At 29.0% G+C, this 14,343-nt stretch overlaps 1 protein-coding gene across 3 annotated transcripts in view; it reads left to right on the top strand.

The window, feature by feature from the left end:
* The window catches only part of LOC106668479 (RNA-binding protein 24-B-like), an 85,157-nt gene extending 73,998 nt beyond the window's left edge, over nt 1-11,159 (top strand). For 2 of the 3 annotated variants that reach the window (XM_014397286.2, XM_014397282.2), the window contains 2 exons: nt 6,951-7,186; nt 8,431-11,159. In XM_014397286.2, the coding sequence (XP_014252772.1) occupies nt 6,951-7,186; nt 8,431-8,591 (397 nt within the window). In that variant the 3' untranslated portion in view covers nt 8,592-11,159. The remainder of the gene's footprint in view (nt 1-6,950; nt 7,187-8,430) is intronic. The other variant, XM_014397285.2, reaches the window with a different exon arrangement.
* The last annotated feature ends 3,184 nt before the right edge of the window (nt 11,160-14,343 follow it).

Raw genomic sequence — 14,343 nt, 5'->3', positions numbered from 1 at the left:
GTCGATACGGAGGCTCACCCCATGCCCAAGATCCGAGGGTGGAGGCGACCCCATTGCATCTGCGTTCAAATCACCCTCGTGGCCCTCCCTCCGAATTCAACTTATCAACCTACTAAAGCCCCCGGTATCCGAAACCCCGGCAGGATTAGGAATACGTCGTTCGAACCTTATCTGCACTCGTGCAGTTATGCAAATGAACAATTTTATAATGACTTATTGAGAAAAATGAAACGCCGGTCTATAGCAAAATCTAGCATATCATATATATTAGTTTTATCTTATTTATTATCACCCGGTATGTTATGAACACAATATTATGGATTTTAGCTGAAATTTGAGATTAAGATTATCTTACTGCCAAACTGAACTATTCAATATTCCATTTTTAACGATGGAGTGTACCAGTCCAAAATAGAAGTCTGGTTATATTTTCAAACAGAGGTAATGTAATGATCTTGCAAATTTTTTACTTTTTTGGCTTTTATATCTTTGAGAATCTTCATATTTTTTGTTATTAACGAACATTTAAGCTTCTTTTGTTCTAAAAATCTACACCAGTCGTACAATTATAGCTTTTAAGGTTAACAAAATGATTTTACCAATAAAAACATGTTCTATCTGTCATATTTTTTCTCACATTTTTTCCTTTTTGACTCGAAAATCTTCATATTTTTGTATACTAACGATCATTTAAATTTCTCTTGTTCTAAAAATCTACACCAGTCGTACAATTATAGCTTTTAAGGTTAACGAAATGATTTTACCAATAAAAACATGTTCTGCCTATCATATTTTTTCTCACATTTTTTTCCCTTTTTGACTCGAAAATCTTCATATTTTTGGCTACTAACGATCATATAAATTTCTTTTGTTATAAAAATCTACACTATTCGTACAATTATAGCTTTTAAGGTTAACAAAATGATTGTCCCAATGAAAAACATGTTCTGTCTGTCATATTTTTTCTCACATTTTTTCCTTTCTGACTCGAAAATCTTCATATTTTTGGCTACTAACGATCATTTAAATTTCTTTTGTTCTAAAAGTCTACACCAACTGTTCAATTATTGTTTTTAAGGTTAACAAAATGATTGTCCCAATGAAAAACATGTTCTGTCTGTCATATTTTTTCTCACATTTTTTCCTTTTTGACTCGAAAATCTTCATATTTTTGGCTACTAACGATCATTTAAATTTCTTTTGTTCTAAAAGTCTACACCAACTGTTCAATTATTGCTTTTAAGGTTAACAAAATGATCGTCCCAATGAAAAACATGTTCCGTTTTTCATAATATTCTTAAAACTTGGGCTTTTTGTCTCGAAAATCTTTATATTTTTTGCTACCAACAATTATTTAAGCTTCTTTTGAATTAAAAATTTATACAATTATTGAGTTAGTACATTTATTGATAACAAAATTATCGTCCCAACGTAGAACGCGTTGTTTTTCATATTTTATTTATTTTTACATTTTTGGCCTTTTTGATTTTTTTCTTTGAAATCTTCATATTTGTTGCTACTAACTACCTTTTAACCTTCTTTGAAACTAAATCAATAACAATTGTTAAATTACATTTAATGTTAACAAAATGATAGTTCCAACATGTTTCTGTTTTCATTTTTGTTTACACTTTTGTCCTTTCTGGCTTTTTTTCGAAATCTTCATATTTTTCGCTTCTAACAATTATTTAGGCTTCTTTTAAACTACAAATTTATACCAATTATTCAATTATTTCATTTAATGTTAACAAAAAGATCGTCACAATATGAAACTTTTTGTTTTTGCATTTTTGGCCATTTTAGTTTTTTTTCTTTGACATTCTTTATATTCTTTGCTATTAACGATCATTTAAACTTCTTTTCACCTAAAATTTAGACCAATTATTGTTCAATTATTACATTTCAAGTTGACAATATGATCGTCCCACCTGAAACTTGTTCTGCTTTGCATATTTTTGTTTACATTTTGAATTTTTTTAAATCTTCATATTTTTTGCTACTGAGAATCATTTAAGCTTATTTTGATTAAGCTTAATAAAATTATCGTCCAACGTGAAACATTTTTGTGTACATGATCCATTTTTTAACGTTTTTGGGCTTTTTTCTTTTTCCATTGGGAATCTTCATATTTTTGCTATTAACCCAAATTAAGTTCCTTTTCTATGTAAATATAAAAACAAATTATATCTTATCGTGAATTTTAATCTCATGGCGATGAGGATGGTCGCTGTAGCTGTAAAAGCTGTAAATAATTATTAATAGTTATTTTTTACCAAACAAATTCTAATGTTCCAAGGAATAAAATAAACACGCTAATCTACAACTACTCTTCTTTTCATTTTTTGTTTTTAGTCTTTTTTTCCTTTATATTTTTGGCTGTTAACGAAAATGTAACTTATCTTTCTAAACATTACGTTAAAACATGTATTATCAAATCAACATCGCGATTTTAAGCGTTTCTTCAGCAGGTCTCTGATAAAATATATTTGGCAAAGGCTGAGGTAAAAACTTCTTTACTTAAAATAAACTGCAAAATGACATAAAATAGACTAAACAGAATGAACATAGAAATTTGAAACAATTGAACTGTACTTTTGTTTTTTCATTGGTTGTATTTTTTTCTAATTAATTCATATAAACTTTTGTTCCATCTAACTATGTCAATTCTTAGATTGTTATATGAAATATATTTATTCTAAAATCTACCTGGCAATAGCTGCTTATGCATTTTTTCTTTTAGCAAGCCTCTTTATAATACATAATTTATTTCGAAAGACTTTAGTTAAAGGATGATGTCTTTTCCTTAAAATTAATCGTTTCCATTTTTGGCATTTACTCCGAAAGTTTGGCAGTTCTTCATATACATTTTATAAAATTTTTGTAATTATAAAAAAAAATACTTCTTTTTGATATTTTTGACATCCTCGGCCTAATTTTTCTCCATCTTTTAACGATAATCTAAGCTTCTTTTTCCATCCAAACGTTCCAACTAATTATTTAATTTTCCAACTAATTATTTAATTATTCTATCGTAAAATTTATGCTAGCATCAGAATGGCCTCTTTGAACTGTTTCGCAAGGCTAGAAATAAAGTTTATGACGCAAATCATTAATTCGAAAGTGTTACTGCATCTACAAGGTTAGTTAGGAATAGTAGAATTTCGTTGACTTTTTCCCTTCAGATTACTAATTATTGACGTAGAGAATTGACAAATGTTGTAAGTAGCGATCCATAATTAACAATTATCAGCTGGAATTTTGCAGTTTCTTCCACTATTCTGCCTAACTTTTGTTATTGTCTACTCAGTCCTCCTTTTATCGCTCGCGCCTCAATCTGTTGCTAATCTGAGCTTGAACTTTTGCAACCACCGAGGTTTTTGCCGGATATACACGTGGAATTAAATGCTTTATTGTATATGCAAAAATCACGGATATTCAGGGCGCTTTTTTCCCCAGTGTCAATGACACGGAGACAGCTGACGTCAGGCGTTAATGTTGGCGAACTGGACTAACCAGTAGGACAAAGGGTTGCTCCCCATCCCCATATGCATGTGCGTGCAGGGGACGAGTTCACCCCCGTCTATTGAGCGTAATGTAGCTGGAGTCACCCTCGTCCAAAAAGAATCCTAGGGCTATGGGGAAGGCTGGGTTAATTTTTAAACATACACTACCACGCACTTTTCTCAATTTGAATAATTATTATTCACTTTCGATCTTGACAAATCGCTAGCGGTTATTTTTTCTTCTTTATATGTGTTATATGCTTTCTGTGCGGTTGTGTTATTTTTTCTTCTTTGAATGTCTTATATGCTTTTTTAAATTAAATCTAATCCGTGAAAGATATGAATTATCCGCTTTGATTCAATTTTATGACCATCCAATATCAACTAAAAACCTTAATTAATTGAAATTTATGACAATCCTTTAGTTTCAGTCGATCGATTATTCAGTCGAATTGCTTTTCTGTAACAGGCATCACAAGGAATCAATTAAAAAATATTTCTGAACTCTCATAATAACATATATTTATAATAAAGTTTGATATCAATCATCATTTCACGTACATGATTTTAGCATAAAACTTTTTTTTTACGTTAAATTAAATAATTCCAGTTCCTCAATCCGGGGTTAATTCAATTCCGATCTTCCCATGTGGAAAGCAGAGCACTTTGAACTAACATTTATTGTTCAAATCGTTTCCATTGGTATGCTAATTCTGAATAAATACCGTTCCCGAAAAGAATGCTTTCTGCTAAGTTTGCCTTCCTGTTGAACATTCGATTTCTATTCGTTTTAAAAATTAAAAGGTGTCAAAACCATCGTCTTCATGTGGAAATAATAGTTGGATGGTACAATTTATCATAATATAGTGCAGCCTATACCAGCTGCCGTTTTGTTTTAAAAAAATTATATAAAATGTGTAATTTTCATTTCAAATCTGTGCATTAAGTTCTTTATAGATGCGTTGAAAAATTGATTAAAATTGTTCGTAATATAATTCCTATCAAAAATTGTATTAAATATTATCCATCTTGTTCACTCATCTGCATCTGAGCTGTAAATGTAGAATTTGGTCAGTTTAACTTGAAAATGAAATCAAATTGTTTTAAAATAAAAAAAAGTTTTATTTTATTACTTTTTTTCAACCGAATTACACTTTTATTGTAATTAATTGCCCATGTAATAAAAGTATAATTTGGTTTGAGAACAAAACTGGTTTGGGGGATATTTAATTTGATTGAAGAAATAAAATTCTGGCGAGGAAAAACATAATTTGGTAGGAAAGGTTTAATTTAGTTTAATTTTTTGAAAAAATAAATTTATGTTTGAGAAAAAAAATAATTTGGTTGAAAAAATGTAACTGAGTTTGGAAAAAACATAAATTATTTCAGGAATAGTTTGGTTTGGCTGAAAGGTTAGAATTTCCTTTGAAAGAAGTATAATTTTATATGAAAATTATAATTTGGTTTGGCAATTATAATTTGATTTGGGAATTGTTTAATTTGGTTTGAAAAGGAAGTATTCGTTTTGTGAAAAATATAATTTGATTTGTGATGTTTAATTTGGCTGATAAAAATATAATTTGGTATGAAATTTAGTTTGACAAAAAGCATCCTTTGGCTGAGATTAGTTTAATCCCCCACATAAAATACAATTTTGAATTTTAAAAAAGTGTAATTCGCTTTGGCTTGTGCAATTTGGTTGATAAAAGTATAATTTTGTTTACAAAAGATTATTTTAATTTTATTTTATTTAATTTGTTCGAAAAAAATGATTTTGTTTGAAAATTATAAATAGATTTGTGAATAGTTTAATTTGGTTGCGAAAAAATATAATTCGGTGTAAAAAAATTGGTTTGATTTGAAATAAAAAATAATTTGGTTGGTAAATAGTTCAATTTAGTAGTCATTTGGTTTGGAAAGGATAATTTCATTTGCGAACAGTTTAATTTGATTTGAAAAAATATGATTTGATTTGGAAAAAAGGTCATCTGTTCTGGGATTAATTAGTAATAATCAAAATGATTAATTAATTTGGTTAGAAAAAAGTTTGAGATGTTTAATTGGTTTAAAAAAATATAATTAGATTTGTGAATAGTTGTTTCATTTGATTTGGAAAAAAGGTCATCTGGTCTGGGAGTAATTAGTAATAATCAAAATTATTAATTAATTAATTTGGTTAGAAAAAAGTTTGAGATGTTTAATTGGTTTAAAAAAATATAATTAGATTTGTGAATAGTTTAATTTGGTTATAAAATTATAATTTGGTTTGTGAAAAGTATAATTTAGTTTAGAAATGGTTAGATTAGAATATAATCTTGTAATATTTCATTAATTATTTTATTTTTTAAGATGACTTTTTTAAAACTATTTCTTCAAATATTTCATTCCTTAAAGTTAAAATTTCTCCCCATAGTAATAAACTATAAATTATATCTTTATATCTTTTTTAATTTATTTCAGAATGTATTTTCCTGGAATTTGAAAATTGGAAATTAAAACTTTGTCCAACTTCTTTTATATCATTACATTTTATTACTAACATAAAAATATTTACTTTACCATCTTTCTTTCTTAAGCTTACAAAAATACAAATGGCTTATCTCAATGCTATGTATATAATTCTTTGTGTTCTTTTTATACTTAGTCGTTTTTTAATTGGCAATTAACCGTGTGATTACCATTTTTGGCCGAAGCTCGTTCAACTTTCGAAATTTCAAAACATCAATCGCCCTGGGCTTAAAATTTCTTATCACACACCTTTATCAATAACTAAACAATCCCATTCTCATTCCTGTATCGGCTTCATTCAACAAGTCTCCAAGTGAACTAGATAAAAAGAAAACGGGAGATTATATTTTCATAAAAGAGTTATGGAAATTTTGTTAAAGCGATTAAAAATGATAAATAATAATTTAAACTATTAACGAATGCTTTAATGTTTTTTTTTAATAATTTAAAGTTAAGCCTTGATAATTGTACTTCGAGGCTTTGGCTAGTCAATGCTTCATTCCTGAGCAAACTTAATTCTTGTCTAATGGAACTTTTTCGTTGTAATTTAAATGGTTTATGTTCAAAAAATAAAAGTAGGCAAAGAAAGTTTTAAATTTTCCGTCAAGTTAACTGTGCAGCACAAACTTATATTTCAAACCGTGTAGCTTAATAAATAAGCACGTGCTTATTGACCGATAATAACCGGTTTTAAATTAAATACTGAAAAAAATCGATATTTTTAAAACCCAAATATGAACTCAAATTAGGGTTTTCTCTTCTAACCAACCATGTGCAATTACTAGAAAAACTGTTACAATTTATATGGTAAATATTTTTAATGATGTATATATATAAATATCTCTTGTGGCTTTCCCAAACATCTCGTATTCTTCGCTTAACTCGTTTTCTCTTCTTCGCCCCGTCGTTACACATGTCTGAATGGTCTTCCGTTTTCAGAATGCCTCCGAGCTATCAATTGTACCAGAGTCCGTACCTGACAGCGGCAAGCGGGGCGCCGTCCGGTCTCGTCACGCTTCCTCCAGCACCGCTGAGCCACGCGGCAGCAGTCGCTGCGGCAGCATCGCAGTTCTACGAATACCAAAACGCAGCAGCGGTCGCAGCAGCAGCAGCGGCCAGTTCATATCCTACCGCAACTCAGTACGCAAACGGTTTCGATCCATACACAACCGCTGGTAAGTCAATATTTACTAATTATTTAAGTTAGTTAATTGATTTTTTTCTCAATACAATATAAAAGAGATTGTTTGACCTGGTTTTTAATAAGGGGTTGATTTAGTCGAGAAATTTTAGGAACAAGTCATCAAGTCCCCTGATTACAATCATCATTGTGACATGCAACACAATCAAATCGCGTGGATCTTTCTTTCTTCATTTAATTAGCTACATAAAAAAAATATTTCTGTACTTGTAGATATCGTTTTGTCTGATCATCTCTGGCCATCTTGGTCAGCCTAATCTCAGTTTTGGTCTGTCAGACGAGTTTCGGCAATTTGCCTCTGTGGTTGGTATAAGCAGGATGAGGCAAGATAACAGCATGTCAAATGCATGTACATAAGAATTACCTTGTTACCCTGAACAATTAATGAGAAATGCGTCTGACAGAAGAAAAAAAAAAAAAAACAGCGAACAGGCGGATCAGGATGATCCGAAAAGGACGAGAAATATTTCTCTCTTTTCCTGATTTGCTTTTTCAAACTAAGTATGTTAATGAGAAAAAACCTTAATAAATGTAAGAATATTTATTTTTATTATTTTATTGCATCAAACATTGTTAATACGGTGTAACAACCGTTTCGACTGCGTGTATTTTATTTTCACAATAATTTCACAAGTCACGCCACCCTAAATGTATTGTCACCATTTCGGCTATCGTTTAACAATTTAAATCGATGAATTGGCTTTTGTGGATGCACGAACACTTCTTTTCCCGGCCAAATCTATCAGTACGGAAAATATTTTGATTATGTGTATTTTGCATAGATTAAACGAAAGCTAATTTTGGCCTGGGTCCATTTTGGCAGAGGATACGAGGACAAACTAAGCCGCTATTTCCGTCTTGAATCTGCCCATTCTAATTTAGTTGCAATTTGTTTCACGGGCTATGAGATCCTCGACCTTTTCTTGTCCCCAGGAAGAATAAAATACACGGCCCCATTTGAAAATATGTTGGAGGGGGGTTCTGTTCTGCCACACTACAAATATTGTAGGACAAATATTGCGCAATATAAAATACACTTTTCACAGAGCACGTGATATTTCCTAAAATAAAGTCATAAAATGTATATTTTTTCAGTTAAAGATTATTAAAACAGCCCATAGGGAAAAATTAAATTTTTCCAAACATTTTTCTACTGCCATTTGTACTTTGGCAAATATATCTTGAAATAAAAATTCTTATTATTTTTTTTTTTGACAGGTGCAGCAAATTATGTGACACCTTATACATATGCGACACTCCCTCAGGCAGCTACAGCTACAATCCCGACAGCGGCAACTGCTGGGACGTTTACTGGATTATCGCCGTACACAGCTGCAGCCGCACAAGCCGCTACACTTCAAGAAGCAAGACTTCAGTGACCTAGTGTAATAACTCTTAGGTAATTAAGTAGGCATGTTTATTTTTATTTTATTTTTTCGCAGTGCTGTTTAACACCCAAAGATAAAAGCAAAAAAAGGAGCCAAGGCCGTGTAAAATGTAAGCTGTGCAATCTTATTAAATATCCTTCTCGAGTGTTTGAGTTATCAAAGCCTCATACCTTGATAACGGATATTTGAAATTCAAATTAGGTGGTGAGGAGGATTAAATGATTTTAAAAAAAAGACGCGGTTGTTATATTTATTTACTTAAATAATTTTATATTTTGGAGGAAAAAATTCAAATCGTAATTGCATAAAATGCGATCATCAACTGGCGAAATGTATAACTAGAATAAGTTTATTTAAAATAATTATTTTAATCTAGTTACCAAACTGACATCGGCTTGGGAACCAATGGAAACTAGATATCTTTATTTTTACTTATACCTATATTATTATTTTTTGTAATTTGACTTCATTGTCAAAATACTTTAGATTTTTTTAAAATAGACAATTAAATCCATTAAAATTTATGCTCACAGAAGAGCTTTTTATTAATGCAATAGTTATGTTTTTAAATTGACTAGACCCAAGTTGTTTGCTTGTTATTTCAAGGAATTGCACTTACAGTATATCTTTTAATCAAATTTTTTTTAAAAATTCTTATCTATTGTTGCAATAAATGGATTTTAGTTTTTGTTGACCACATTGAAATCACTCAAGAATAACATCCAAAATGGGTAAAATTATGCATTTAAAAGAAACAAACTGTTGACAAAGAATTTTATTTTTGCTCAAACGTGCGGAAGTTTGTTGTTTAAAAAAATTGTTATATTGTAATAATTCATGTTTAGTCATTTTTTTCTCTTTATTTTCATTATTTTAACTGGAATTTTTAAATAAAAATACAACTCATTTATATTGTATTGAACCATTTTTATATAATATATATTTAACTGGTGAAAGAGAATAGGTTATAACTATCTTCCTTGCTATTTTTGTTACCCTTATTGTTTAAAAACAAAAGTCCTAATGTCTTGTAGAGGTAAATGGAATAATAAGATCGCTTATCTTTGTAAGTTGAGAAATAGAATTTCCTATTTGGTATCTAGTCTTTAAATTATTATTTGTGTTGAAGGACAATAAAAAGTAATAATTTCTCAATGTAAATATTAATTACTTTAATTATCAATTATTATTCAAACCATTATACATGTAATTTTATATGTAAGTGACTATTTAAGATTTTTAGAAATAAAAAACTAATTATTATTGAAAATTCTTGCACCAAATCATATTAAAAATAAATTGTGGCCAAGATGCTCTGGGTATAATGATGTAAATTCTAAACTACTATTTTCACAGATTCTGAGTTTCAATTAAAGAATCTCCAAAGTAAAAATCTAGTCCGTTTATAATTTAAAATGTTATTGTATAAAGGCTTTTGTTGTTTCTTATGATTACTATATTATAATATTTTTAATCGACTAACAATTGTACATGGTTATTTGTGTAGATACATTCTAACAATTGACTTATTCCTTGACTAAATTATTCATTAACCATCTTTCAAATTCATGATGTAGAGGTAGTTTGTCAAAGAAAAAGGCTTCCAAATGCTATTTTGATTCTAATTTGCATGAAATATTTTATATTGCAATAGTAAAATTTATATAAATGTGAAAAGTTTCATCTAGAAAATGAATTTAATCATGATTATACTAACAAAAAAAATTGGCCACTACTAATAACTAGGCACAATAAAAATATATTTTTTTTAATATATAAAAAACGTCACATTACAATACATCACGTTCTGTTATATAGCACATTTATGAAGTATTGTAATGTATAAGAACTGGGCGAAGGCAGTATTCTTGTATAAGAAAAAATAAACTTATAAAGTATGTTTATATTTATCTTTTAAAAATTGTTAATCTCTTAAGATTCGTGATGGTACTTAAAAAAAATAAAATAAAAAAAGTGAACGGTAATAACACAATGAAGAAAAATGGAATCCAATGGGAAAAAAATATTGTACTTATTTGTTATTCTTATTAATTAAAGAAAGAAAAGTAAATTATTTTGTGTAAAATCTCTTTTAGTTTAGTAGCTAATTAATGTGGATCGATTTTATATTATTTCAAACAAATTTTTAAAACTTATTTTAAAAATATTTATTTGATGTGTCAATGTAATTGTATTATATTGTTCAGTAGGTTGTGAAACTGGTTTAGTCCTATAGAAATTACATAAATAATAAAATTACACTTATATATTACACATTTATACATTAAAAAAAGATTTTGTAATAAATGAAGAAACGAAGGACATATCACAAAAAAGGTTAAAAATTATTTGTAATAAACTTTAAATATTCACAATGCTTTTTTAAAAATGATATATATATTATATTAGGCCTAGGATAACTCCAGGAATGTGTCTTCTTCGAGTATTTGTGCCTTGCACAAAACATGTATTCTAACATATCCGTCCTAAATGACAGTCTATCCTGTAATTTTTTACTACCCGTGCCTTCCGAATAACAAAGAGAGAGAGGTAGAAAAAGAAAAAAATTTCAATGTAAAGAAAAAGTGAAATACTTTCGTCGAATTACGTGTAATTTTTTTGTCTCAACATATTTTTTCTATATAGGACTAACATGAGAATCAATATTTAAATTAAATAATACAAAATGAATATATATTGAATACATTGTTATTATTACATAATTTATAATTTAAAACACTAGGTTAAGATTAAGAAAAAAAATGTAGTAATTATAGGAATAAAATTATCTTTGAAAATAATACTTTTTTAATGCCTTCAATTTCCTTAATGTCATATCATTTTATATATGTATAACAATAAATGCTGATATTTACGTAAATATATGAAAATGGAAAACTCCCTAAACTAAAAGCATGGTCCAATTTGGTGCACAATGTAAGTGTAATCGATTTTCCCACCTCTAAGAAGAAAAAAAACTGAAAAAGTGTACTCAATGTATTATAATTCAAAAGACTAAGCTGCGTAACAATTGTTTAAACATTCATGGGTATTTCACTTGTTCAAATGATGTTTAACAGACTAAAACGGCCTCAATCTCAAACACTTGTAATATTCATGAACCTGGGCTGTTTCATTCTGTACAAAATTGATATCGATATAATACATTATTACACAAGCTGTATCAAAATTAATAAGGTCTGAAATTAAACAAAAAAATGGATTATTTAGAAAAATTTTAATAGTGTATTTTATTATATGTCCTTAATGCAATTAATCAACATGTAATTATAGTACTTAATGGCAAAAGATAAGTGAATGTTAATGTCAGAATTATATCGCACTCTGAAACTGTACTGTATATTTAATACCTTAATATTTAAATATTTATATAATCATGAAGTAGCCTTAGCCACTAAAACACCATTTTTTTTATAATTCATAATAAATTGTGTAGTAGCTTTCTAAATTGTCAAAATTTTCTGAAAATGGTAATTTGTTATAACTTGAGTAAGAATGTAAAAATAGTTTTCGATAGGTATTTTTTATATATACAGAGAATTCTAGAGGAAAATTAATATTTAATCAAATATAAAATAAATAAATAAATTATTATGATCTATTGTTCAATCCCTATTAGCTATGAATTTTCATCATAAGTTGCATGGCGAGTTATAGATGAGTGCAGAACGCACAGGTCTTTCACATGAAAAACCATCATAAAACATCAGCAGGTATTTGAGAATTAATTATAAACATTTTTGTATCAAAAAACATTGAAAATCAAAAATGTAAAAATGAATTAACTCCAATTTCTTATCTGGATGACTATGTATATAATATTTATGAGCTAACAAACATCAAATGGTCATCGCCCCTATGCCCTTTAAACAGATTTTTTTTTAAATTTTGTCTGCCAGACTGTCTCAAACTTTCTGCATATTGTTTTCTTAACCTCCTAACCTCTCATAAGTTACCTCAGATTGTCAAATTACTATTAAAAGAACATGAAAATATATATAACAACTTCCAATATCCCCCTGAAACACCACTAGTGTCGAGAGGCCTGCCAATAACATCCGGACAGTGCATTTAGGAAACTACACTCAATGCCCTGGTGAAGAGTCAGCAGACAACAAAAACACTCCTCGCCCCCCCCCCCCAGCAAAATAGCTGGAAGCAAATGTAAGTCATTGTCGTGGAATATTAAGACTGCTAATATCTCCACTCACAGTTACGCCAAGAGTACTCGATATTCCTCAGGACAGGTTCAACCCCCTCCTCCTCCAATCACGCTAATAAATTATTTTCTCTCTCCAAGCAACACACTTATCCCAGAGTACTCAATATCCATTGGTGTTTAAACCCCCATGGAAACATCACATTCCCACTTCAGAGTTTTTGATATTCCTCGCTGTTTAAACACATTTACGCTAATAAATTAGTTCAACTCTTCTGACATCACATTCCCACTCCAGAGTACCTGATATTCCTTAGTGTGTATTTTTATTTAATTATTTATAGATTATTAATCCTTTAACACACAATTTATATAAATCAATACAAAATGTAACATAAGCCAAGAACAAAAAATATATAAACTTTTTGAAAACTCTGCAAAGCATAAAATATACTTCTTAGAAAGTTTAACAGGTAAAATAAAATATTTTGTTTTTAGGAACATAATGTTAATAACAGTTTTCTTTTAAAAGCTAATCTAAATAAACTAAAAATATCAATAACTAACATATTAAATATCTTAGAGAACTAGGAATATATGAAAAATAAGTGTAATTTATTTTATAAAATTTAACATGAAATAAATTTAACGAACTAGTATTTTTTTGTGGAACGGTACAAGAAATAAAAGATACTAGTTCAGAACTGTCTATATGACCATGTAAAAATATCACATATCATAATTAAATCAGAAACTATTCTACGCTTCTCGCAAGTTATTAGACCAAGTTCTGACATTAAGTGCTTGTAGTCAATCTCGTCATTAGGAATACATTTTTTGTATACTGTAAATCTTAAAAATCTATGTTGACTACTTTCAATTTTATTAATATATTTTAAATATAAAGGGGACCAAACTGTGGAGAAAAATTCAAGATATGATCTAACTAAGGATGTAATAAATGTTCAAGGGCTGGTATGTTAGAAAAAGACTGAATTTCTGATCACAAATCCCAGCGTTTTCATGGCTCTACCTCTGATCTGAATAATGTGTTCATGAAAATGTAATTTAGAATCAAATAATATAACACCAAGGTCCCGCACATTTTCAACGCTTATTATTCGGGAATTATTCCTTCATTTCAGAAGGAAAATTAAGTGTTGGGTGACATGCTGAATGACACTAGGACATTTCTTGTAATTTAAAAATAGAAGATTTTTCTCGCACCATGAGTTGAGATGAAAGAGATGTCTGCAAAGATACAGCACGAAACATCTGCCAATAGCAAAACTTTTAAATCCTCTGTAAATACTTCAAGAACGTCATTAAAAAATTTAAAAAAATTAATGGTCCAATATGGGAACTTTGTGGTACCCTGGAGGTAAGCAGTAAAAGGGGAAAATTTATGATTCCCAATTTTGACAATTAATCTTCTGTTAGATAAATAATTAGCAACCCATTGAAGAAAAGGACCAAATATACCATAGGCCTCCAATTTGCCTAGCAATATCCTATGGCAAACGGAATCAAACACTTTTGCTATGTCCCGTATAAATGCTGCCT

Source organism: Cimex lectularius, unplaced genomic scaffold (assembly GCF_000648675.2).
Source record: "Cimex lectularius strain Harlan isolate CLEC.00 unplaced genomic scaffold, Clec_2.1 scaffold36, whole genome shotgun sequence".
Taxonomy (NCBI): Eukaryota; Metazoa; Arthropoda; class Insecta; order Hemiptera; family Cimicidae; genus Cimex; species Cimex lectularius.
The sequence above is the reverse complement of the archived record's forward strand: the minus strand, read 5'-3'. Positions and strand labels throughout refer to the sequence as shown.